The following is a 27,874-nucleotide window of genomic DNA, read 5'->3' on the forward strand; positions in this document are numbered from 1 at the left end:
GAAGCACTTTGCTGCATCAGTGATGCTTATCTCCAGGTTAGAGCAATGAAACAGAAAACATGTGAAGGCTTTGATGGTTTGGGGGGGACACAAATTATCATAAAATAATGTTAACGCCGCCATTGGCAATGTATGGCCTGCAGGCGACCCCCCAAGTTTCTATTGATTTTATCTCCATAACAACCAGTTCATGTTTTGGTCACCTGGGGTGCCGAACAGATCTTTATCAAAAGAATTGGCAAAAGTAAACTTTTGAATTTACTTGGCAACGGAAGTTTGTCCTGTTACAGTCTCATGATTTGATTGATTGATTTTATATTTATTCATTGATTTATTTCAAAAATTGCAGTCAAAGCAATAAAAATTTTTACAAATATTTATCAAACTCATTACAGAAATGATGAAATGCATAGATTAAAAAGACAGAAAATAAAACAAAACAAAAACATCACTTAAATCACATTTGCTTAATTAAGTACAGTGATCATTAACTAAAGTATAAGTAGAGCTTGATTTATTGCTTGAAAAGGAGTGGGAAGAAGCAAGCTTATATAATCGCCCCCCTACCATCCCATGTTATATCGTTGCGATCAGGTTGAGCCAGGGATTCATAGAAACAAGTGTTTTTTCTTCTGCTCCTGATTCACAATGATTTGATTACAGAAATACTCAGAAATGCTATTTTAATCATAATTGTCTTTATACTTGTCCTCCATCATCAGGAAAATGCTGTTAGAACATGTTAAAAACACCAAAAACACCATTTTCATCAGAGCGGGTCTTAGACTTTATCTATAGGATCAGAATACATGTGAATGTGAGGCTGTTAGGGGCCTGTATAGACTGTGTGCTTGGGAGAAGGTAAATGGGTAATAAATCTTTTCTGCTCTGGGGTAAATACCCCCCGCCGCCGCCCCTTACATGAGATCTGGTCTGTCCCCCTAAATGCAGTGGATCCTTTAAAACATGGTTGAGATCCCCATGTGAACAAAGAAGTCAATTATTTACGGTGAAATGAGATTGTTGGCTCCACCCAGCAGGCGTGAACCGGGTACCTGTGTGGGGGGTTGGGTGGGGGAGGCTTTCATTCGTTTTTTGTTTTTTATTGAGTCAGCCTGAGGACACGGGGAGCTGCTGAGAGAGTATTAGAGGGTTGAGTCCTGTGTCACAGCCCTGTTAACTGCTTCAATGGCCAATTCCATGTCCTGAACCTGGGGGGCATTTTCAGGCTTCAGCTGAAAATGCCCCCCAGCTGCTGGTGGAGGAAAGACAGAAACCTGCGGCAGAGTGCAGGAAAACTACCAGTCGGGTCTGTCAGATGCTCCTGCTTTATTTGCTTATCTGCACCACGCCGCTAATGAGTCAGACCCGGAAATGTGGCGTCATGACAACCAAACCAAGGATTTCTCTGATAGCTTTGCTTTTTGCTTCTTAACTCAGCACATCAAAACAGGAAACTTGTTTAGTAGTTTATGTCTTTGTTGTCTCAGTGCTTCTTCGAACTAAACCTTATCCTGGTGGAAACCTTAGCAGAGCATTTAATTAGTGTCACATTGTTAGAAATCTAAGTCTGTTGGTCGCAACCATCAAAGATTTCTTACATTTTTTTCTATATAAAATCAATAGCTTGTTCTACTCTTTATTCGTGGACAAAATGCTCTTTTAGGTTCCATGAAACAAGCTTTTAGTCATTGGAGTGGGTATACTTCATGTAATCTGATACTTCAGTCTTGTTGCTTCTCCTTATTTTCATTTTTAAGATGCTTGAAGCAAAAATCTGCTCCTGGAGTTGAATCCAAGCCAGCAGAAATAATTGTTGCAGTTCCCCAAATGACAACATTAGGCTGTTTTTTATTTCTGTTTTGATTTTATAGGAGCATGAAATTATATGGGGTATGTGTTTCTATGATTGGCAGATGGCCGAACCCATAGGTGGACTCAACAAATCTCTGCTTTTACAACATGGGGACGGCTGTGGAGCAGAGGTAGAGCGGTTGACCTCTGAATGTAGGATTTCAAGTTCTGCTCCCACCATGTGTTGAAGTGTCTTTGGACAGGAACCCCGCATTACTCCTGCTAGTAATAGGTTGGTGCCATCAGTGTGTAATTGTGTATGTGGGTCAGTCATTCTATTGGTCAGTATTCTTGATCTGCTACTTTTTTTAACATGTACTTTATCATCCTCTTTTTTTCAAGTTTTTTCTGTAGTGAAAGTTATTCAAGTTATAAACTAACCAATCAGACGCCTCAATGAAAGTAGGTGGTCTCACGGCGAACGTTCAAAATGTTTGATTAACAAATTTCGTGTAGCCCGCTTTTGTATGGTAGGGGTGTGGATTTCCAACAAGCTCACTCCTGATTGGAGAGAGTGGTTGCCACAGAAACAATGACTTAGACCTAGTGAGCGAAGGGTGTATTCAGTTTGGACACATTTGGTTTACTACTTCTACCCTTCCTCTCTTCTATTCTTGATCATAATTTATCATTTAGTTCTCCATGCCTCTGTTTGGTGCAGTGCGATTCATGTATTGTCCCTCTTTTCCTCTCCCCTCCTGGGGAGTGGGAGTGCTTCCAGACTCCAGTTGTTTCATCCGTGCTCCAGTTCCTGACCGAGTACCTCGTCTCTGCTCCTGCTCCTACACCTGGCTGTGGTTCCTGTCTCCGGCTCGACTCGCGCCTTTGACTGTCCCCACAACCACGACTGGATGAAGCTCGTCTGCTGGACTTTAAATATGTAGTTGTAGATTTAGATAAGTTAATTCTTCTCTAAGAGTTCTGGTAAATCACCTGTCCGTCCTGGGGGAGGATCCCTCCTTCATGTGGGCACCCCTCAGGTTTCTTCGTTTTTTCCGGAATCCGTTTTTTTTGGTAGTTTTTCCTTACCGCGAAAGGGGGGTCTAAGGGCAGGGATGCCAGTATAGCCTAGTCAGTTTGTTAGTTCATTTTAGTATTTTACTATTGCACTCTTTGTATTCGTGATCCTTTTGAGTTCATGTTTTACTTCGAAGCCCATCGAGACGACTGTTGTTGTGATTTTGGGCTATAAAAAAAAAAATAAAAAAAATAAAATTGAATTGAATTGAATTAAAGGGGGCCAGATTTCGTTTCCCCTGATAAACTGGAACACATTTTCAGTCAAGATACACCCGAGCGGACCGAGACCAAGAACCGCTCTTGGACCCGTCTTTTTAGGTGGTCTCGGTTAGTTTCTAATCAGACTGAGCTTCTGAGATTCCTCAGTCTGAACACAATTCGTTCCCGGAGAAAAACAACTGAACTAAACGGCCACCGTAGCCGGTTGTCACGTGACGTAAACACAGTCAGAATGTAGCAACAGATGAGCTGCGGACAAAAATAAAGAAACAATTGTTGTGTTATAAAGAGGAAAAAAGGGTCTAACTCCTGACTTGACTTCTTTTTTTAACAATGCTGAAAACACTTCTTACATGCTCTTCTGTGTCTCGCGCAGGGCTGCTGTGACATCATTCCAAAAGTTACCTTGTAGTTTCATGGCTTGTCGAACTATGATAAGACTCAACAACTCATTGAAATGTGGTCGGAATAATTCAGAATCAGTAGAACTACTTTTAACGTGATCCACATTGATTCTCACTGTTTTCCCCACAATCTATACGTCATAAACACTTACCAGTGTACCTTCTCAGACGTCTTCTTGCCAGTAACTGATTGCAGCCTCTAACTGGACCGAAAAAAGCGAAAGAAGAAATGTTGAGCCTGACGTTGATAGACATTTCAAATCAGTCAGCAAATACAAAGTTTGAATGAACTACACTGAGAAGGACTGCAAAGAACACGACTTCCATAATTTCTGTATTTAGTTCTTTGGCCTCTCCCTCGTAAATCCTAACCAATGAGTGAAGAAATTTTTGCTCACGTGATTTTGTTTACAAGCTTTGGTTCAAATCAGGAAAGGCAGTTTGACAGAAGTCTGATTACACACCAAAAGCAAGGTTCAGAACTGGATCCGGACCAAATGAAGCGGACTGAGTCTGGAACAAACGGTTTTCCCAGACTGAAAACACCTTTAGTTCCACAAGAACAGGCAGACGGCTGGATCCAAATGCAGCAGGTTTGTTAGCTCAGCTGAAAGTCCACAAAGCTAAATCAGGGTCAGACAGGCAGGGGACGATAAGAGGCATAAGTTCATCCGAGGAGAGACAGGATGGTCAAGATCCAGGCGAGAGTCAGGGCAGGCGGCACGCAAACAGAGTCAGGGTCAGAAGACAGAAGATCAGGTCCCAATATAACACTTGGTGAGGAAAGCAGGGTGGCACAAACAACATTTCACAATGAGCTTAACTGAGAGCATCCAGGACGTGTGCGCTGGGGGTTGCGGGGAGTTGGAGTGTGGTTAGAACTCTGGAAAAGCCTCCCACTGGTGACCAAAGGGGGAGACAGAATTTTGACTTCTAACATTTAGACATTGCTTACCGCCCATTTCTGGTTCCAACATGTCAACATCTTGATCACAAAAAAAGGAATTGGCTTCCTTTGGTTGGTAAGTAAACCCTTGCCTATGGGTGACATCCAGTTCTTTAGCTTTAATTGATCCTATAATGGGGAAATTGATTTAAATATATACAGTCAGTGGCTCATCCACAGTTTTACTGTGCTGACAGGTTTAGGTAAAAAAAGGGTTTCTATGAAAAAGGTAGGGATTTTATCTTTATCAGCACTTTGGCTTTAAAACTGAGATGTCCACATGGTATCTTCACACCCATCTTACCGAGAAATGTTTGCAGTACGAGGGAGAAGTGAATTGAATCCCCCCCGTCCAAGCCTGCAGGCATCAGACACCCAAACAGTTTACACGGCAGAAACACAACATGTTTAATCTTGCACATAGCATCTGTCCTGCCTGCTTAACACTTTCCAACACATTTGCAGGAGCTGATAAACATTTACAGGGCCGTGCTTGGCTCATGCCTGGAGCAGCCGTATCTCCCTACATCATCTGAAGGGCTGACCTGTCAGGGAGGGGCTGCGCCAACGCACATGGACATGTGACTGACCTTTCACTCCCTGAATTCATGCTCTGATTTATGAGCTACTGGAGAGTGCATTCGGTTATTCAACTCTATCTCAACATTTCAAATGGTTTTACCTGAATTTTAGAGGTCAGAGCAAGATTTTTGCTATAAAAATCACAACCTCTTTATTTTACATTTTTTGATAATTCCTGTAGAAAATTTATAAAACTTTAATTTAAAATGACGTGAAAAATTGTGATTTGCTTTGTTCCGTGGCCACAAAAGTCAGAAAAGTGGGGGTAATGGAAAGTTGTTTTTACCGTCAGACTTCAGACATCCTTTTTACAGCACTCAGAGAACTAATTCAGTCTCTTCAAACAAACTCGTGTGTGACAGAGAAACCATGGCATCAAATTGATGTCAAAAACCGCAGGAAGACAGGGCCATAAACAAAGAAACGGATGTGAAGAGGAAAAAAGGAAAAGCAAGTGCTAAGCTGGATAACTAAGAGGTACTGCTATGTACACTGTCTCCTCAGTACTTATGATTATTCACAATTTCTGTATTTATATTTGAACATCATTAATCCACAGATTAACAAAAACACTGGAGGAATTTACCTTGTATCTTGGAAATACAATAATACTTTCTTAAAGACCTACTCCAATGAAAATCAGGTTTTTGGTGTTTTTCCACATGTTCTTGCAGAATCTTTCTAATGTTGGAGGACATATATAAAGAAAATTAGGATTAAAAATGCATTTATTTATTCATTCGTTTATTTATTTATTCATAATGTTGTGAATCAGGAGCAGATGAAAAAGTGCAGTTTCAGAAAGATCCCATTTGTGACGTAGAAAATACTCTAAGCAGGCCACCTGGACTCTTCACAGGAAAATGTTTCATTCTGCCCCCAGTGGTTCTTTAAGGAACTGCTTGTCAGTCACTTGGGTTTGTAATGCTGAGCTCCTCATGGAGAGCAGAGTCCAAACACATTGACATTTTTTAAAAGCTCCTTATTATTGGTAAATGCTCACACAACATACATTTATTCTTATTTTGACCAACTGTTATATCATAAAGTTATAACTGTTAAATCTCATAATAATAAATTAAAAAGACATCATCCGGCTGATTTAAAGTGTCAGGAGTCTTACCTGACATTTAAAAAACACTTTATTAGGTTGTATTTTCACAGCAAACAAAATTAGGCTTCAATGTCACTAATAGTAGCAGTTTGATAACTATTGACTGTAAAAATTTTCTTTCTTTTTCTTCTTAGATTATGGCAATGTCTGATCAATAATACACCTCGGTAATGAAGCTAGGGGAAAGTATATCGGATCTGGAGAAAGCCCAGGATTCAGAGAGGGGAGCTGTGGTTTGGATGAGGAGGTCTGGAGTGTCAGAGAAGAACGTTGGAGTTGTTCAGACAGGAGACAGTGGTGAGATGTTCTGTAGGTGGAGGTGAGACTGCTTTAGAGGACAGTTTCAGGTATGATGTGTGACCAAAGATTGTCATCAAGAATGAAAGGAAAGGTGAAGAAGACTGTGGTGAGAGCAGCTATGTCGGTGGGGAGGAGACAGGAGGCAGAGCCGGAGGCAGCAGAGATGAAGATGCTGCAGGTTTTAGTGACCAGGAGGGAGAGGATCAGGAATGAATCCATCAATGGATCAGACCATGGTAGATGTTTGGAAATAAATGCAGGGAAGCAGATTGAGATGGTCTGAAAACGCTGAGAGGAGAAACTGATGATGTTGGTAAAGGGATGCTGAGATTGGAGCTACCAGGAAAGAGGAAGATTAAAGAAGGGGTTCATGGAGGAGGACATGAGGGTGCGAGTGAGGAGGATGCAGAGGAGTAGAAGAAGGTAGATGATTTGCTGTGGTGCCTTATAAAGAAGAAGAAGTTATCTATCAAATACAGTTTACCTCTTAAAAGTGAAAGTATGAATCTTCATAGCATCATCATCATCATCATCCTTTTTCTTCTTCCTCGCCCCATGGCTCCACAATGGAGCTGCTTGAGATTTCATTTACTTGTGCATCACCAGTGCTGGAATGGCGGAGTTACAGTCAGATCATTTCTCTGCAGTGGATTCTATCACATCTAAAGGTTTTATTGTTTTGCAAACACAGTTATAGTCCATCATGATGCATGGCTGAGAGCTGTGCTCCGTGCATTTATTGCCCTTCAGCTTGCATTTCTCCTCCTTTATGTTATATCTAAGTAATATATATAATATGATCAAGTTTAGTTGATCCTAGCTGTTGTCTTCTGAGTGACAGATCAGCCCCATCAAACCGTGTCAGTGTGCGCTTTATCTTTGCACTAAAAAATAAGGGCATAATAACAGGAAGTTTAGATAATTTTAAAGCAAGGAAGATCATGTACAACTTATTTAAAAACAAGTTAAAAACCACTGAGAAAGATTATTATAACTGACAAGAAAAATGGTTGTGATGCATGACTCTACATTTTGATTTATGAGTGTTATATTTTTATCGTAGTCTAGACTAGAAGATCCAGAGTTCAGTGTCTCATTTTCTTCATAAAGTTATATACTATTTTTGACGATCTCCGAACTCTCAGAAAAAGGACAAGTACGGAAAAACTAAAACTTCTGGACTTTCCAAGTGAAACTCAGCCTTAAGAATGTGGATCCATCCTGGAAGTGACCACTAGGGGCACATTTTCATGTCAGTGTGTACAAATCCAACTTTACAACAGAACATATCCTGTTTAAAAGCTTTTCTTAAGCCTTTAAGAGAAAACCATATTTATATGTAATGTATTACCTATGGCACAGTAAGACCAAATAACGACTTTCAAATGAAATATTGGTTATTTTCGTGCCAGGAAGTAAGACTTCTCGGTCTCTGAGCTACCGCCTTTCGCTCCTTGTGGGTGCCGCCCATTTCATGACGTCATCCTAGACCGGCCTTGGCAGCGTCTCTGCGTTTCTTTTACAAATAAAAACAACATCCAAACTTTTGCAAAGATGGACGTGCAGATTTTGTGCATGGAGAAAAAAAGATTTTAGCTGATCACCGCTAGCTCCACGGAGAAAGTGGGTGTGTGTTAGCCTGGGGGTGGAGCTAGCAGCGCAGATTCTTCGTGGAAGGGGCGGTTCCTCACTTATCTACATCACAATGTGAGAACCTGCTCGTTTTTGTGGGTTGGGAAGGGCTGGAGCTGAGAGAGATGAGGATGAATGCTCAGAAAATGTGAGAATGGAGCAAAATACCGCTTTAGGGTTTTTATAGTAAGGAATGAGCATTATAATACACTTAAAGCTCAAATAAGTTGATTTTGCATGATATAGGAACTTTAAAGTCTGGTTGTAAGTAGGGTGTGCCATCGTGATAGCTGACTGACATCACGATGGAGAGACACCATCGTGATGCCAGGCCCACGCCACGCTGCAAGTCGACACCATAAGCCAAAATATCCTGATCAGATCAATAGTCAGATTAAAATTCAACCGTGTACTTTTTCAGATTATAACAAACGTTCACATGGGTCACACTTTCGGCCGGACTAAATCATTCACACATGCGCAGTAGTGTTTGAAATACTGGAAGAGGAAAAGATTTCCGTCGAGCGGCTACATACATAGACTTGTCAGCTCCGTAATATACGAGATGATCCTCTAAACGTGCTTTTATTAATGTTACGGTAATTATGAAACTAAAATCTGCATCTTGGCTGCACGTAAATATGTGGAAACAACATCAGCCTTTATTTTGTCGGGACACGACTGGAAACACAAATCCACGTAATTGTTAGAACAGTTTCTAAGGACCAAGCGGCATTTCATCTACACACCGCTCCAAAGCCGCTGTGGGAGCTGACGGTCCGAGCTCTGCCCGGACAGACACTTTTATCGGTTCGCCTGAGTTCGGTAGCTCGTTCACCTAGAGCTGCGAGACGGATCGCAGTCCGAAGTCTCCCACACATGGCGCACACGTTACAAAGCATCCTCCCTTCCCCTCAAACACAAGGCTGCTCTGAGACACGGTCGCTCGCTCCACCGGTCCACTTGACTAATCAAGTGCAGGAGGAGTATATCATAAAAACTACCCCCCGTCGTCCATCCCGATGGTTTACTGCAAACATCGTCAACTGCCAATTTAAGGGACATCGCCCAACCCTAGTTATAACGCACATTTTTCTCCCTACATTAGGAATAAAGCATTGAATATTTCATATAAAAGATAAACTCTAAATTGATTTTTATGACCGCATTCATGAAAGGGTAAGGAAGTGAACAGAAATGAAAATATTCTCTGGAATTTCCATTAAAAGAAAGGAGCAAGGCTGTTGCAGCAGCAGTTTCACAGATTTCAGTGAAGCTGTGAGTCCATGAGACCTGCAGCCATCCTCAAAACCTCATGAAGACTCTGCATTTTAGCAGGCCAACTTCAAACAATGTCATTTTCTGGAATTTTTTGGACTGTCAGATGGTATGCCAAATAAATCATGCATTTCTGATGAGAAAGGAAACATTTCAAGTTTCAGGTGAGCTGCCAGGTCTCCTCTGATTGGTTAACTTCTCTAGACAGGGGGCGGTAGATCTGGACATCAGCATTCATCCAGACTGACAGAAGAACAAATGCATGAAAACATTCAAGACACAGTCTATAAATATAAGATCAGAATTGGCATTTACAAGGCCTCCAACAAGTGAAACAGTGTTGGATGTTGGATGTGGTCACAAGGCCACAAGCTTCGGGTGATCCGGCGATCTGTCATAACAACAAACTCCAAACAGTGAGTCCGCGTGTGATTGGTCTGGCTGTTTACACAGTCAAACGTAGCTGGATGTGCACATCCCTGAAACATTTCCATACTTGAGATGAACGACAATAGAAGCATAAAGTCTCTGTTTGTTTCTGGTAGGTCTTTATTGCAGAGTGGTGTCTAGATTTGAATTTACGGCGTAAATTCAGCATCAGAGTTGGTTCTAGACGGTAGACGGCAGTTCTGCTGTCTCCAGTTGCGTTAATGTTTGTGAGCAGCTTCAGGATGGTTGTTTGCCTCCTTTAGATCAGTTTTCCTGGGCAACACAGTTAGTCCAGTCGTGCAGCCGGCTCCCTCGGGGTCTCATCTGGATTGGTTGGGAGGTGACGGGGTGGGAGAGGCAGTCCGCTGGTGAGGGTCTGAGGCGCTCTCATTTGCTCTCAGTCTGTCCTGACAACAAGATCAGCTGCTTCACAGCCCGGAAGGACTCACTGGATCCTGCAGATCAGTCACAAAGGAGCCCAACACACCAGCGTGCACTGGGATTGACTGCAGAAAGAAGATTTGCTGGGATTACAAGAAAAGGGACCTGTCAGATTACAGCGATGCATGACGGGCCTGCAGAGGTGTGACGTCCCGCGCAGCCAGGAAATGTGAAACCAGAATCATGCCAAAGCCGCTGCCAGCCCGGCACAAACTGCTGCTCACACTCCTGTCTGCTGCCCTCAGCCAGCAGGTACTTTCTGACCTTTAACCTTCATCGGTGTAGGCTCTGAGGCATCTCCATCAGAGTTTACAGTGACATTTTTTCATGGTTTTACATTAAATATGAAATTAGAAATGTAATTTTACTGTGTTGTTTGATAACTTCTACAAAAAAAGAAAACAAATGACTGAAAAACTGCATGAGAGATAAAAATAAGATTTAGGAGTTTTTAGCAGATTAACCTCGGAGGATAAATACATTTGGAAGATCAATCCAGGAGGACACTTATTGGCTTTAAGAGGCATTTTTAAAATTTTGTGTTTAATCTTGATAGAAGAGCTGCTGACGGCATGCAGAACAGACAGAGACGTTTCAGACATAAAGAAAAGGTTTCAATCGTTCAGCAGGAACTCACAGCAGAGTCATGGTGGGATTAGATAGGGAGGTGTGTTTGCATCGCTGTCAGAGAGACACTAATGAAGTGAGCTCAGATGACAAACTGACTCCCGATGAAACACTCCCACCGACTGGTTGAAGGCGGTTCTGCACTATGCGATGCCGGGTGAAGAGGACGTTGCTCAGCTCACGATTAAACCTGCATAAGGAAAAGTATCAATGAACAGGAGATGTTTCAGTGCTGACATGATCAAACCTTTTCCATCATTGAGAGATATATAACTACAGTAAAGTGAACTTAAATGCTGGTCCAGGTCTGCGGCTGCAGCCTGACACCACTCTGTCACTGCAGCAGGTGGCACATGGCAATCTTTTTGCACTGAAGTGATGCTGTTTATCTGCTGCATGACCTCCACAGTATGCAAACAATAATAAGCAAAGCTGCTCTGCAGAAAAGTCCAACAGGAGATTTGCAAGAAATGAACCTCTTTATGGTTCTGATATAACGACTAGTTTGTGGTGTTAACCCCTTCATGCCGGAATTAATTTCCGATTACATAAAATTATTCGGCTAAATGCTAACTTAATTAAAGTCCTGGATTAAAAGGTGTATTAGGGACATTTGGTGTGAAGGGGGTAAAACCTAACTTTAATATTAGATACCATTTTTTACCTTTTCAAACCTTTTAAACGTCTCATCATTAGGGTTTGATTTTACAAGTATTGCCCTTTGATCAATATTTTAAGTTTCTAGAGATGCTTACAAAAAAGTAGCTGCAACCAAGAACTCTCTTGGTTTTTCCACTTAAAAAGCTGAGAAACGTCTGTAATCTTCATCACAGGTACATTTTAACTGTAAGACAAAGAATGGACAAAACAAAAAATCTGGGAAATTAGATGATCGAAGAATTTAAGTGTATAATGTGCAGAATGTGAATATTTATCTCCTACAAACAAACAAGAATTCTGTCCTCACACCTGTTTTTTAAGACGTTCCACCATCTTTCACTTGTTACCTGGATCAATGTCACCTGTTTGAACTGGTTGTCTGTGTAAAAGACACCTGTTTACACCCTTAAACACACCGTAACATCTCCACCATGACCAAGACCAAAGAGCTGTCTAAGGACACCAGAGACAAAATTGTACACCAGGACCACATAGAGAAGTGATCAATGACATGAAAAGAGCTGGGACCACAGTAATAGAGGTTCCTATGGTAACACAAATGTTGTCATGGGATCAACTCCTCCTGTATTTTTCTTAAAAGGGGACGGAACAACTGATCTGTTTGAAAGAATTGATGAATGGGATCATGTATGATGGGATTCTTGGAAAAAAAAACTCCTTCCATCAGTGAGAACATAGAGGATGAAACATGGCTGGATCTTCCAGCAGGATAATGACCCCGAACACATCACCCGGGCAACAAAGGAGTGGCAATGTAACAAAACATTTCAAGACTCTGGAGTGTTCTAGCCAGTCTCTTAAACTCAATCCAATAAAGAATCTGTGGAGAAACTTAAAAAGTTCTTGCTGTCGAGCAACAACCCCAGAAAATCACAGCTCTTGAGAAGATCTGCATGGAAGAATGGACCAAAATAGCAGCTATGGCACGTGTCAAACTCAGGCCCCCAGTTTGATTATAATTGGCCCGCGAGATCATATCAAATGTGAATTAGAGCTGGTCCGCGGTATATACTGTACCGCTAATACTCCAAATCACACAATGCATTGCTAGTATGTTAGCGCCCAGTCGAAACCGGCAAGTGCTCCTTTTTTCTGTTGACAGTCACTGGCAGCCATGCTCCAGTCACATCGGACCAATTAATTTCCCCCTCCTGTTACGGGGGTAATGGGAAGTACCCAGGCGCAGAGAGGAGAGGAGGCAGGAGGATGCAGGGAATAGGGTTTTATAACATAAACTAAAGACAAAAACAAAACCACTGCATACGGAAGGCTAGAATCTCGAAACACTACAAAAGCACTCAGCTCGAAAAACCGGGGAAGAACACAATATGGACCAGCACAGGAGGAAGGGAAAGACAGCACTTAAATACATACAAGGCAACAAGACACAGGTGGAAACACTCAGGACTGATGGGGCAAGGTAAAACTCGAAACAACAACAAAACAGGAAATACTACAAAATAAAACAGGAAATCCAGGAACAAAACACAAAGGAACTGAAACCGTTACACCTCCACAAAAAGGGCCAAATGAAATGGACAACAAGAGCTTTGAAGACAGGCGGGAGGCAGATTATCTGTTCACGAATATAAAGGACAGACCTGTTTGTTTTGTGTGCGGAGCTAACGTGACTGTAACAAAAGAATATAACATAAGAAGACACTATGTGAAAAGGTTAAACATTACATATCAGTTGCAGTTAGTTTTTCAATAAATATTGATTTTGACCTGTGACTTTACTGCACAGCTTAATTTTGGCCCAATATGAATTTAAGTTTGCCCCCCCGTGAGCTACAGTGAGTTTAAACCTGGTTAACACCTTTCACATCTGTCACTTACAACCAGTATTATAAATTATTGAAGTCAACTTGAAATTGACCAATAACACTTATTTTCTGCACCGTTACAGAATTACATTCTTTAAAAATCAAACAATGGAAATTATTGATTCTTTTCTTTACATTCTGTCTCTCAGAGTGTTTTTATAAAGAACATTACAGACCAAACTCATAGTTTAAATTGGAACAAACTTTTAGAATCAGTGTAAATATTGTCTCTTGAATCCATTTCAGTCCAGTTGTTCTTTTTGTGGCTTGAATTCCTCAGTACTGAGACTTAAACTTGCAGCATCTTTTCTGTCTGTGCTCCAATGTCTCCACACAGACGATGGGCTCATTGCTGGAGAATGTCATTTCCCAGCGGGCCGAGTACTGGGAGAACTGCAACAGAACCCTGTCTGCCGCTCATCCAAACCACGGTGAGCTTCTGTAGACATTTTACCTACTTGACATCAGATCCTCTTAAAAAAAAGGTTCAGACCTGATGTGGTTTTTTTTTTTCTGCAGGAAACTTCTGTAAGGGAGCGTTTGACATGTTTGTGTGCTGGCCCCATTCGGCTCCTGGAAATGTGTCGGTCCCCTGTCCTTCCTTCTTACCCTGGATCACTGAGGGTATCTTTACTCAATTATCCTTCAAAGCAAACCCAGCAGTGTGATCAGTTCATGCTTTACTTGTTCTGTCAGATTGTTTACTTTTGACCCAAACAGCTGCATGCTCTAAAGAGGAGGAACCGTGAAATGAAACAGCTTCAGACTTCAAACTGTTTATGTTCAGACCAATGTAAGCATGACTTTGGCCCGACTGTTTCATCCAGTAAATCAGTGCTGAGACTGAAGGAAGGCCTCTGCTCTCCTGGACATTTCACTTCTAATTTGCTCCTTCTAACATTCCCCTATTGTCATCAGTGCATTTGTTTAATTTCATTTGCCTCATCAAGCCACTGGACAGACTGCGTGACGCTTCAAGCTGATCAAAACTGTTTTAAAAAGATTCAATAAATTCAATCTTTTTCAGTAGAATTTAACCCAAATGTGGAATTTGGATTTGGTGGTAAAATGTTAAAAGGCAGATTCATTAAAACTAGAAAATAGATGTTATTTTATTTTATTATTATAATCTTAAAACCCCACTTCAATAATCTTTTGATCTATTTTCAAAGTGTTTCCAGTGGTCTTTTAATTACGATTATCCAGTTTTTAGCCTAAATCAAAAATGTGTGATGTTTTGAAAATAGTTTCTGCAAATCGGCAGGAGTTCATTAGAAATTCACCTTTGATTTGTGGATGGGGCAACCCCGCCCCCTTTACCCTCCCCACTGCTGGGAGCTTGAAGCTGTGTCTCATATTTTAATTTTTTTCATCTGCCCCTCATTCACAGAAGTTCAATTTTAAACTCGATTTTCTTCATAAATGTCCTGAATCATCAGAAAAATGTTACTAAAACATGTTAAAAAACAATTTTCTTTGGAGTGAGTCTTAAAAGATTAAGAATTTAGCCCTAATTAAAAGAAAACTTGTTTTTGGCATTAAAACAAGTGGGAGTTTGGACAAAAAAACACATTTGGATTTAAAAAACTTTAGACCAAACATTTAAAAAAATATAATATTACAGAAATACACATAAAAGCAGAGAGAGGAGTCAGGGAAAGAAAATGAAATCTGATGGGAGAAAGGTTAAACTGAAGTTTTTTAAGATGTGGTTTGGTGGGCATACAAGCATCGTCTGGATTTCGGATATCTGCTGTTTCCCCATCCTGCAGCTGAAGCTCACATAAAAAACCGCCTCATGGATTTCTGATGGTAAAGTGCATTAGCTTCGCAGCATAATGAGAAGCTGAGGGTCACAGCGCCCTCTGCTGGAGAATGGGTTTCAGTTATCTGGAGTAAAAAAATCCAATGGAATGCATCTGTAAGGACAAATCTATTTTGTTGTTTTCTTTGTGTCGACCAGTTTTCTCTGTATTACCTTGAGTTAAAAAAAACATATTTTTTAAAGCCTATTTATAGTGAAAAATGCTTGGCCGCCTTAAAAAAGCTTTCAGACTGGTGAAACCATATTTCAGGACCCTGATCGATGAAGTGATGTCATCTGTGTTTTGCCCCCTTTCGTCTTCTTTCCTTCTGCTTGGACAATGCGTTGGGATTCCTTTCTCGACTGCAGGCAGCTCCAGGAAAGCTTATCGGGAGTGTTTAGAAAATGGGAGCTGGAGACGCAGAGAGAACTCCTCCGAGCCGTGGAGGGATGACTCCGAGTGTGTGGAGGAGCAGTATTTTAAAGACACGGTGAGCTGTTTAAAAAAAAAGCTCATTTTTGCAGCAATAGAACTGACTGTGTTGGCCTAACAGATGTAAGTGGAAAAATATTTGTTTCCAGGAGGAGGAAAAGCTTCGGCACAACGCCCTCAGGCTGATCTCTGTCGCTGGATATTCACTGTCGCTCTTCTCCCTGTCGCTTGCCACTCTGGTCATGGGCGTGCTGAGGTCAGTTCTCAGGTGAAAGGTCGAGCAGGTTTCTTTTTACTGAACTACTCAAATCAAGTAATACAAACACTTGCTGAGCAAAACTCTTGAAAAACAACACTTAAACTGTTTACACACAGTTATTGCAAGCCTAACACATTTTGACTGGGAGAAAAGCAGCTTTGTGCTGATATGCAACCCTTTACTACAGTAAAATAGATTTTTCTCTACTTCAGAATCTGTTAAACTTTTAACTGCACCCTTTATTACACACACCCCTTACGCCTCAACAAGATACAATCCAACACACACAAGCAAACAACACATACCTTACACAAAAAAGGTGGGACCTCTGATCATCTGTCCCCTACCCCAATGCTTGGTGGGGGAAACCAGGTCCTCAGCAACTGGGGCTGTGTCCCTTGGGTGCTGGCTTCCCGGGCCGGCGGACCCTTCTCCACGCAGGCAGAGGGATCCCTGAGTTCTCTGATGGGACCGTGAACCGGGGATCATATCACATCTTAGCTGGGGGGTGTCCGTATCCCTGTATCAATCCTTGTACCAATCCTTGCCCTCGACTGTTAGCCCCTTCCAAAATTCCAACTGTGGGTGAACCTGGTTGGGCAGTATTTACCACGCTGCTTAGGGACCCCCATCTCGCCTTGGTGATGTGGGGGTCCTTATGGGCGGAAGTGGCCTTGCTCTCTTCCTGACCTACCCGGGGATGGGAGAGTGGTTGCCTGGAGCATGGGGTGGGTCTCCCTTGGGGGGCCACAGCTTGTGCCTGGGATTGGGGAGGGAGGATACCCAGAACTCCCGGGTGGTGGTGGGCAGCTCATCTGGGGCTGGGGGGGGGGCTCTCTGGTGGGGCGGAGGACTATCCTCTTGGTTGGCTGGGGCCTGCACTCTCCTTGCTCCTGTAACTCCCTGCTCTTTGGCGTTGGAGGTCCCTGTGGCGGTCCTGCTAGCCCTGATCTGGGTGTCTAGCTGGATTGCCTGATGGGCACTATCCCTCTATCTGCTATACCATGCCGGTGTCGGGGGGGCCCTGCCTATCACTACCGCTCCGGCAGGGGTCTTGGTGTGGGGACGGCGGGCACTCTCCCTCTTTCTGCAATCCATCATCCACCTCAGCAGAACATAAACACCCACCTCAGCACAGGTGTCAGCTCACCTTTGCACAACAGTGTGTGATAGAAATGCTTTACATGCGTTGGTTTGTGTGCACATGTGTGTGTAAACTGTAGTTGTGCTACAGCTGTACATGTTGACATGATTGTATGTGAAGGTTTTTGTAGCAAGCAGGTATGTTTGTAACACTTGTGTATATCCGTGGATAGGCCCCGCCTCTTTTAACTAAAATTTACACCAGACAGGAAAGATGATAATTCTCCAGCATCTTGTTGCTTTATGATTGTACCCCCCCCCCCCCCACCTCTGTGATCATCCTCTAGATTTCCTTAACTCCCCTTTTCTTCTGTGCCCTTACCCCCAGTCTCCAACATCCCTCCCTTCTTTCCTTTTCTTCTTTTCTGTCCGGTCCAACAAAAAAAAGGATACAAATGTAATTGATATCAATCAAGTTTAGACTAAATTACAAAAGGAGTTCGTGCAAATATACATCTACCCTGTGTCCGAATTCCCGCCCTAAACCTTGTGTAGTGCACTGTATAGTGCGTTTGCCATTTTCTAGTGCCCTGGAAGTTTCCCAGAAGTCTCTGCGAAAAACCAGTGTGCATCGATGCTCACTATCAGCGAATATAGACCAAAATGCATTGCATCGGAACAATTTATCCCCAAAAAAATGTATTTAAATTTGTTATTTTAATAAATGATCAAAGTTTTTATCTTTTGAAGACAGTGGACTCATAAATAATCGTCGCAAAACGCTCATGTTGATGAGATTTTAACTTTGTGAAATCAATGACGTCATGTCCGCTGTTTAAAAAAAAAGTAGTGAGCGTGGTGTCTGAATTGCTTTTAAAATTCAGGGCACTACATAGTTCCACACCATATAGTTTTTAGAAGTCAGGGGTTAGGGTGGGAACAACCCTAGTGTTTCAAATGATCCAGAACCTGCTGTTGTAACAGTAAAGTATGTCCAACACAAGAGGCCTTCAGCTCCTGTCTGAGCTGTTGGACAGCACAGGTTAAAAAAACAAAAGAGCATTAAGCAGTTGAAGATTTACAGCAAGAATGTCAACACTGGAACCAAAGCTAAGCTCCAGTTTGAAAGGGTTTAAGATACTTATTCTGAAGCAACTTATCTTATAACCCAGCATTAAGTTTTGCATTGGTTGGAAATGGTCATGTTCAAAAAACAAAACAGAACACGAAATGGATTGGAATGAACAGTGACATATTTACATAAGTATTACAGTATTTATATAATTGAATCAAAGCAGAACCTGTTTGCTTCTTAGAAGACTGAAAGGGGAAAGTTGCCTCTACATTAAAAACACAACAAAAACACAGTGTTTCTACATCTAAGCAGCACAGCAGATACATTTAGGAATTTCACAAAGTGAATCTCACAATTCAACACATCTGTGCTCCACTCCTGACTGAATTTGCTGGAGAGATTCTCCCTGATATTTTTTAAATGGCCAAGATGATTAATGCTCTGGGATAAAGAATGAAGTTGCAAAAGGCAAAACGGGAAGCTGATCCGTCGCAGAAACCTCAGAGTCTTGTTTAATTTCATCATCTATGATGAAATGCTTCTTCAGTGATGCTTCTAAAGTTGCGTTGGAGGAGCGGATCAATACCCTTCTGCTGTATCTGCTTACCAGGAAGCTCCACTGCACCAGAAACTTCATCCACATGAATTTGTTTGTGTCGTTCATCCTGAGAGCTGTGGCTGTCATGTCCAAAGAAATCATCCTGCACGTCATGTATTCAAACCTGCCTAAAGACGATCCTGGGTGGAACACCTATTCCAGCTCCCCGGTACGCTCATCCCCGTCTCCTTTTTCACAATACTCGTTGTTACCTGCTTTCTTCATTATTATAACTTTCACATAGATTGCAGTGATGTGCAAATTCTCCAAAGTGTGCCTGGAGTATTTCGTGGCCTGCAACTACTTCTGGCTGCTGGTAGAAGCCATTTTCCTTCACACACTGCTCTTCACGGCTGTGCTGACCAAGAGGCGTCTGCTGAAGAAGTACATGATGCTGGGATGGGGTGAGTCTGAGCAGATAACGGCATGATCAAAGATTCACTTCAAGGCTGAGAGTAAACGGATTTGGTTGGGTTTGCTGATTTTCAGGAACTCCTGTCCTGTTTGTGACGCCATGGACTGTGCTTAAAATCCTGTACGAGAACACAGGGTAAGTGCACGAGCGCATGGATTTGTAGCTGATGTAAATGTCTTCTGGGCATGGTAAAGTGGTAAAGAAACTTCTTTTGGTCCCAAGATGCTGGCTGATCATGAACCGGTGGTTCTGGTGGATCATCAGGGGTCCGATCACGTTCTCCGTGCTGGTAGGAGAAGCTCCTTCACTGTAATCCACAGTCTTCTGGAAATGTCAGATGCGCAGTGAACTGCAGCTGATTTCACGCTGAGTTTCACCGCTCTGGTCTTGTGCAGACATGTGACCATGTGATGAAGCCACAGGCTGTCACGGACGCTCTGTGGGATCAGTATATGTTTGCTGGGACTTCAGCTGCTGCTCGTTTAAAGAGCTGCATTAAGTTGTGCGAAAATTCTGTTCAGATGATGACCAGGCGGTGATCTGCAGTAGAAAATCTCCTGCACAAAATTAAGTTCTCAACCCAGGTTTTCTCAGAGTTCAGCTATGATTTGGATCAAGTGTGTTTGAGCAGGAAATTATTACACGCAGGATGGGGAATCTCACAGGAAAAGCAACTCATGTCATGAATCCGGTCTTCAATTATTGGGCTCTGCTAAATATGAAAAAGAAACTGCTCCCAGAGAGGGTCCAGTTTACCTGTTGATTCATGGACAAACTGCTTCACTGAGGCAGCCTGAAATGGAATGAAGGAAAACTTTCGGACAGAGGTTGATGTGCAGTGCTGGGACAAAAGGAGGAACTTTCTGTGTTGGTTCCATCACACATGGAGACAAACTAAGACATCACTTTAGAAAAGAGTCAGACATGGAGGCAGATATGTGATCATGTGGGACTAAATGTTGTCCAATAGCTCATATGAACCCCTAGTTCTGCACCTCTGAATGGATTAACATCATGGTGTTGGAGTTTTTTAGTCATTCTGGCACTAAATTTGACTAAGATTCTCTTTCATTTCTCTTTCATTACCGTTATCATGAATTTTTCCGACTGTTGGAGGCCTGACAAGGCTCTTTTCTTCCAGGTCAAAGACATTGGAAATAACATTTTGGCCACAAAGTTCTCTGAACAGTCCATTCTTACATCCGGTGTTTCTCACCCACATTTTTTCTGTGCTGCAAGTCACTAAAATAAAACAAGGGATGCTTACTCAAATTTCAGTTTCTGAAAATTGGAACAATGACTGATGCTGTTGTCCATTTAGGAAATATGACAACGTAAGTCTCAGTCTTGGATTCATAATGACTTTTAAAGAAGAGGAAGATCTCTGTGTAGATCTCATCAAAGGGTATCAAGACCACACCAGAAGCTGTTCTAGTCTTCCCATTACATAAGAGTTCTACTTGTATAAATAGATTTTTTTCCATATTATATGAGAACAATGTGTTTTTTTTTCCTTTGGTCGTCTTGGTGTGGGGCTAATTTGTCTTTTTTGCCTTAAAGAACACACGTGCAGTTTGGTTGTTGTGATTTAAGACTTCTTAACACTTTTCCTGTGGATTTCATCTCTTATGGTGTGTGTTTTCAGATCATTTTCTTCATCTTCATAAAGATCCTGATGCTGCTGCTGTCCAAGCTGAAAGCAGATCAGGTCAAATTTACAGACTACAGATACAGGTGATGAGAAGCTGCCACTGGCTGAGAAAACACTCCTGTTTCCACATTTAAGGCCTGAAATGGTTCTCCAAATGTTCGTCAATATGTTTCTGTCACACTCCTAAGCTCTTACCATAGAGGAAGGGTCTCTTTTTTGTCTCATACACCATCAATATAAAGAGTTTTGTGTCCGGCAGTCTGGCTAGAGCAACGCTGGTTCTGATTCCTCTGCTGGGGATCCATGAGGTGGTATTTACGATTCTGGTGGATGAGTGTGTGGAGGGCAGCAGCCGCTACGCTCGCAACTTCATCAACCTCACCCTCAGCTCCTTCCAGGTAGCCTGATGAAAGTCCCAAATGCTGATGTGTGCACATGATCGGCCCCTGACCACGGCTCTGGTGCCTTTTCAGGGCTTTCTGGTTGCTGTGCTGTACTGTTTCGCCAATGGAGAGGTACGCTTCTGTGGACCGTCCCCGAATTTGAAGGATGATGCACTGTTTTCAGCAATCAATGAAAACCTTTCTTTTTCTTTAAATTAATATAAAAAATATTATATATGTAGGTCCAAGGTGAGGTGAAAAAGCGATGGCAGCTTTTCTTGTTCAATAACCACTTCAACGTCAGAGGCTGTTTGGGGGGAGCGCCCCTTAAGCAGCTGTGGAAGAGCACTCGCGGGCAGAACCCTCAAACCTCCCAGCAGTGCGACTCCAGCGATGAAGGCGGGCCCCCCATGGCAGCTGCTCACCTGCTCCAGGTGTCGGCGCACAGAGGAGGCCGGGCGCTCGGCCTGTCCGAGGTCAGGGCTCACGGGCTGAGGAGCTACGACAACCCGGGGCTGGACTTCCTCACCAGGAAGAGTCTGTCCAGCAGCGACGGGGAAATTACGACAGGGGAGACCATGGAGGAGATCCTGGAGGAGAGCCAATTCTGAGGTGGGACGGCCCAAAGTACATGTATGGTTAAAAAATTATACAGCTGCAGCTGTTGTGTAAAAGTAAAGTCACAGAATCACAAAATGTGAAAAGATGAAGACAAAGAAATGGAAGCAAACGCATTGATAGTGATAAAGAAAAAAATCATATAAAATTAAAAAACAAAATGAGATTTCTATCCAATTTCAATTGAATCCATTGTCTACAAAAAGATGCTTCAAGTAGTCCCAGAAAAAAAATACTATCTTGAGTCAAATTTATTTATATAAAAGCTCACATATTTGCTAACCTTTCCCATTATTTAAATTTTTCTTGAACTTTGGAGAAGATGAAAGATTTGAAATGATCTGAACCGGGATCTTTTCAAAGTTTCCAGACCTTCAGGGTCTCTAAATGGATAAAAGAGCGTCAGACGTTGGAGATGACGTCACAGATTTTCTCTGCCTTGTTTAAAGTTTTGTGTTTCCTCTCCTGTAAATAAACTCTAAGGGTAAAACTCCATTAGATAAAGGGGCTTTATTAAGAGGTCATTGGTGATTGTGTGATGAATGTTGTGTATTCCTGAAATAGATAATCTGTACATTTCATGATAGTGTTGTAAAGGAAAGCGTTTTGTATATTTTGCATTTTTGTCACTACATTTATGCACTTTTGAAAATAACAAAATCCTGATTTTTACTGCCTTGTGAAAAAGTACAAGCATTCCTCATGATATGTTGACCATATAAATGTCAGCACAGGTATAAGTGCGACTATAATATAAATATTTGTCTCATTGTGTATAATGCTGTGTATAAACTGTTCAGCAGGTTTTATATTTTCCTTTTTTTTCCTACTTCTGTGAACCTTAAATGTTTGAAACGCACAAATTAAACTATTAAATGTTTTCAGACTCGCAATGTGTACAAAAAAAACCTTTACATCTGACATGAAGTGTCTCATTTCTGCCCTGCAGCTCATAGATTACATAGATATCAAGATTCTGGTTTTACACGCATGAATTTCTGAATTTGTGATGTTGTCTGTTGACCACGACTTCACACTTCAGTTCCAGCAGCTGCTTTGATCCTTCAGAATGATGGAAGATGTTTCCAAAAAAGTTGACTTCTAGATGACCCAGAACGAACACATCCTGAAAGCACTAGTGCTGTGGAGAAGGCTCTTTATTACCAATGCATTTATTCATACGACAGCGTAAAGACAACCTGTAGAGCAGAGGGGATATGTGGTAAGGAATCTGTCATTAAGAAACGTATTCATAAAGCTAAAGTTGTGCAAAAATTAATCATTTCTGCAAAGAAACTATATTTTTTCTTTGTTTTGAATATGACTCTTGCAAAGTCTTGAAAACAAAATTTCCCCTGTTAACAAACTGTCAAAACTACATCATGTTCACTTCACCACTGGAGAACTTGGTTTCCACATTGGAAAATTGAAAGTGTTAAAAAATGCGTCGTGGTGCTTACTGGGATAGCTCATACTTTGATTTCGATTCGGAACAACAGTGGACTTAGTGGACATTTGTGAGCCAAAGGCAGCTTTCTTATGACTTTGCATCGATTTCACAGCTTCCTGTAAGGTATGAGATTAAATAAGGTCCCCAAAACCACCCCTTAAACACTGAGAAGACTTGATTTGATTTGATTTGAAATGGTTTATTTCAAGTAATCAAATGGGAATAATACACAAAAACAATACAATCATCAGTTATACATTCGTAGAATAGCTAATCAAACTTAATTAGACATAAAATTAAATATTGCTTGAAAGGGATTGGAAGGAAGTGAACTTATATAATCCCACCCCTGTTCTACTGTAACCATTTTATTACATGATTTATCAATATCCGGTTCCTAGAAAGCATATGACAAAGATGAATTACTTAAATTATTTTGTAAAAAATAACTTTTAGAAATCAACATGGCAATAAAGTATCCAAAATATATGCAGATTACTTATAAAAGTAATTGATATGATTAAAAAATAATACTATCAGTAAAATAGACAAAACACTGTTTCAGGAATTTTCATAGAAAAATTTGGTCAAGTATCAAAAGTTAAAATGTACAAAATTATGTTTCATTAGGAAAAAATCATTAATCAGTTTATCAATTTTTTTGAAGCAAATGAAGTAATATCATTAAAAGTCAATCAATTTGACAATTTTCAATTAATTGATTAATCATTTCTTTTATTATTTTTTTGTATTTTTATTTATTTATTTTTTATTTTATTTTTTTTTTTTTATGATAAAGTAATGCTATGAAGCAAAATACAAAGCAAAAAGGGTCCATATTTTGTCGAAAGACCAAGGCTGGTATTTCTTCTTCTGCTGATTAACAGCCATTCTTCTCAGTTTAAACAGAGTTTCTAGTTCTCTTCGATGTTATGTCTGCAGACATTAGATAAAGGTCCATATCCTTCTTCAGCTGATATCAGCGGCGCCCAAGAGTTGAGGTCAAGTTGTCTGCAGGTCAGATCTTTGTTGATAATCAGATCACTTCGGACTTATGAAGAAAGTGTTGTATCCAAGCGTCATATTTCTTGAAATTATTTGTCTCTTTGATTTATTACTGCATGTTGGTTCAGACGACCGTAATCAAGCACTTCTCAGTCCTTCATGGTGTTCCCAACCAGAACCTTGGCCCGGTCCGGTGGACCGAGTGGTTTGATGATGAAACGCTTGACATTCGTCGTTGCAGACCAGAATCCCACACGTCACATCGTGACGAACAATGCTAATGATTGCGGTAAGGAGCGGTCACGGGTTCAAGCCCTTAATACAGAATAGTAAACTGCACTTGGCAGACGTAAAGTATGTTATAACCAACAATAAACAATCTTCTTAAAAAAATGAAAATTGCTGAATCACTTGAATAATAACTAATAATAACTACCTGTGATTACCCAGTTTTCCCGTTGTTTTCTATCCTTAAAACAAAGACAATCACCAAGTCATAATATGAGAATAGCTTGCTTAATTTGAGGTCTATTGAGCTATTTTGTTTGTTTCTGTGTTCAGAATTGGAGGCTGTATCATTTGTGGTCACCAACTTTTGTCTCTGGACCTTAGAAAATTGTGGCTTGTGGTCCCTACATATACATAGAGACCCAAAACATCAATTTAACTGCATGATCATGCGCATTGAACGTTAGTTATTGAATGAAAACAGAATTAATTTTTCTAGAACGTTTTTGATCCCCAGGCAGGAAAATTCCCTTGATACCATAGCTCTGCTAAATCAAAAAAAGAAAAAGTTATTAATAGCTATGTCCTGCTGTACTTTTTTGTTGTCAGGCAACAACAGCTGATTGTATCAACAATGCATTGACCTGGAAGTGGTGGGAAAAATAGTAATTTAGAATAAAAATAAAATAAATGAATAAAAAATTAAAAGTATATAAATAAAAATTAAAACAAAAAATAAGGGAAAAAAAGAGTAGCACACATCCCTCATATTAGTGCTACAGGGAATCAGGGCGACCCAAATGCAGGAACGAAGAGGCAAGTGGAGAAAGGAGAATGACTTAATGTCACAAAAGACACCACTCCAAACATAGCAACACATGCTATTAGCAAAGCCAAGCACATCAAGAACCAAACTGAAAACCACACTGTGACACATGGCACTGAAACACGGGAGCTTCAATGGAACACAACAAATTAACTAAAGTCCAGGCAGCTGTGCGCCACTTCAGGTATAGACAGGTGAAGGGACAGAGCCGTCCAGGAGCCGCAGCCAACCAGCACAAAAAAACAAAGGAGTGAGAACAAAAAACAAAAGGAAACTGACAGACTGGGTCAATTAGGTGCAAAAAAGTCAGTGTTTGTCATTAAAAGATGTGATAAACTGTCCGTGATCAGTCGCTCTGAAGTGGGGGAATCCCCATTTTGCTGGCCAGTTTATTACCGGGACAGGCAGGGTGGGTGCGCCTGCTCCAGCCTCTGGACAAGTCCTGATGCACCTTAGCCCAACAGTAGCCGTGACCCCGAAAGGGATACAATGGGTTAAGAAAATGGATGGAAAAAAGACATCAAGGATAAGTTGGAGCTAAAGTAGGCTAACTGGCAGACGACCGTAGCAATAGTTAAGAAGAAAAGAAAAACCAGAACAAGAAAGAAACCCCTAGGTTTCTAACTGTGGAATAAGAGGCAATAGATACGCCATTACAATTTGATCAGACAGAGCAGTTGTTACAGACTACCCAACAGTGGAGGACAAGTGCAGCCTCATTAGCTTCTGGAGACAAGCACATGAAAGAAAGAAGGGCTTGTTTTATTAGAAGAAGATGCTCTGGTGACTCTCACATGACATCCATGCTCAGATACGTGACCCACAAATGTCAGTCGGTCCAATGATCTCCACTCTTTCAGGTTGTCAAGTCAAAAAGTTCAACCTTAAACACTGGTATGGATATTTTCTGCATCTTTTGACACAAAAACTGAACTGGCTTTGGAAAAGCAGTTCACATCATTTTCCTGTCAAAAACTGTCCCTCATTTTCAGGTCACACAACTTTTCCAGAGACATTGCATCTTATAGATATTGTATCTGAATGATATTTTATCTGTGTGGTAGATATTTGTGTGATGCTCTGGGGGCTGCAGCTAGCCTAAGGCCAGGTTACCACAGACATACTCACCGTCAGAATGACCATGCGAAAAAGATTTGGAGTCTTCACTTCCTCTTTATATCTATCCTCTTGACCATCTTTCCTTTTATGGATTGAACCCTTTCTACTGCTTTGTCCCCCTTTGAGACTCTTGCATGTAACGTCTGGAAAAGGACTCATGATGTCCTCCTAAAGTCTACAGCTAAATCTGAAGCAGTACTTCACAAGCACTGCTCTCCAGCCCCCCAATACCTGCAAGGCCAGTCTGTCTGGCTATTTCCTAAAAATACAGGCCTCGCAATGGTTTGGAGAACCGTCTCTAACCCGCTTTTACCCAATAGTGGTTGGGTAGGCTCCAGCAACCCAATGATTCCGAACCAGACTACAGCCAGTTTACTGTAGAAAGTGTAAGTTGTATCTCTTGATGAAACGAGTTTACTCTGTAATGTTCCTCAAGGAAACACTGTGAGAGACAGTATGTAAAGAAGAATGTAAGAAATCACAATGTTTGATTTTTAAAGAATTTGTATAACGGAGCAGAAAATAATCATTTATCTTCAAACAAGAATTCTGTTCCTCACAGACCTGGTACTTCTTCAAAACTATCTTTTATCCTCCACTTGTTACCTGTATGCAGGGATTCATTGAAGCTTTACATAGTTTTGAGAAATAACATGTTAAACTCTACCTTAAATATAACTTTATCCCCCCAGAAGTTTCATTTAGACGTCAGGCTGCACTGAGGTGGTGGTTAGTACTTTCCCCTCACGGCTAAGGCCCTGGTTTGAATCCCAGCTGGGTTTGTTCTGTGTGAAGTTTGTTGTTTTAGTCTAGTCATGAATGTGTGTGTGCGTTTTCTACTGGAACTCTGGTTTCCTCCCACATTCCAAAAACATGCTTCATAGGTTCATTGATATCTCTATATTGCGGCTAAGTGTGAACATTTGTGTGATCCTGCGATAGACTAGTCCAGGACGTATTCCGCCTTCGTCCAACAGGCTTCAGCAGCACTGTGATTCTGAATGGAATTCTGAAAATGAATTAACAATTTACACAGCTAATCTTAGCTGGTTAACAAATTTTGATTACTGTTTTGTTTATGTGGGCGATGGTTCCAAATCAGCATCTTCTTCAAAATCTTTCAATCATCTCCACCGTAAACCTTTATTTGTTGCAGCTTACATCCAACCTGGCAACCCAGGATTCAATTACCGGTATTGATGGATCCAACAGGGTGACAACATATCAGTAAATATGCAAACAAGATGCTTTTATGGTCTTTATTCTGAAAGAAAAATGTGTGTTTTTTTGGTAGCAGTGTGAGATTTCTTTTAATGAAATAATCAGTAAAATTGGTATGTTTCTCTGCAATATCATAAAGTATGTTTTGTACATGGTGGTACCTGACCTTTGACCTACAGTAGCTGGGATGGGCCCTGTGTGACCCTGGACTAAGATGATGAAAGATTTTTATTTTTAATGAAATATTAAGTTATATCTTTCTACTAAAAGTTTGATTATGTATTTTTCCTAATCAGAAGGACAGTTCAAATACCCCTGTTTTTTAAATAAACTTTATTATACAAAACGGAAGT

At 41.1% G+C, this 27,874-nt stretch overlaps 1 protein-coding gene across 2 annotated transcripts; it reads left to right on the top strand.

Annotated features, from left to right (window-relative positions):
- Positions 1-9,664: 9,664 nt before the first annotated feature.
- glp2r (glucagon-like peptide 2 receptor) lies at positions 9,665-22,552 on the top strand. Of its 2 annotated transcripts, XM_004080700.5 has the most exons (13): positions 9,665-10,471; positions 13,691-13,784; positions 13,873-13,977; positions 15,527-15,648; positions 15,740-15,846; positions 18,618-18,774; positions 18,850-19,009; positions 19,095-19,155; positions 19,243-19,309; positions 20,666-20,754; positions 20,931-21,069; positions 21,145-21,186; positions 21,297-22,552. In XM_004080700.5, exons 1-13 carry the CDS (start codon positions 10,403-10,405, stop codon positions 21,663-21,665), a joined length of 1,581 nt encoding a protein of 526 aa, XP_004080748.2. In that variant the 5' UTR covers positions 9,665-10,402; the 3' UTR covers positions 21,666-22,552. The 2 variants fall into 2 exon arrangements, with proteins under 2 accessions (XP_004080748.2, XP_078793087.1); XM_078936961.1 differs by lacking the exons at positions 9,665-10,471; positions 13,691-13,784; positions 13,873-13,977 and adding an exon at positions 15,186-15,274.
- Positions 22,553-27,874: the final 5,322 nt, after the last annotated feature.

This window comes from Oryzias latipes, chromosome 19, assembly GCF_053564925.1.
Source record: "Oryzias latipes strain Hd-rR chromosome 19, Olatipes_Hd-rR_3.1".
In the NCBI taxonomy this organism is placed as follows: Eukaryota; Metazoa; Chordata; class Actinopteri; order Beloniformes; family Adrianichthyidae; genus Oryzias; species Oryzias latipes.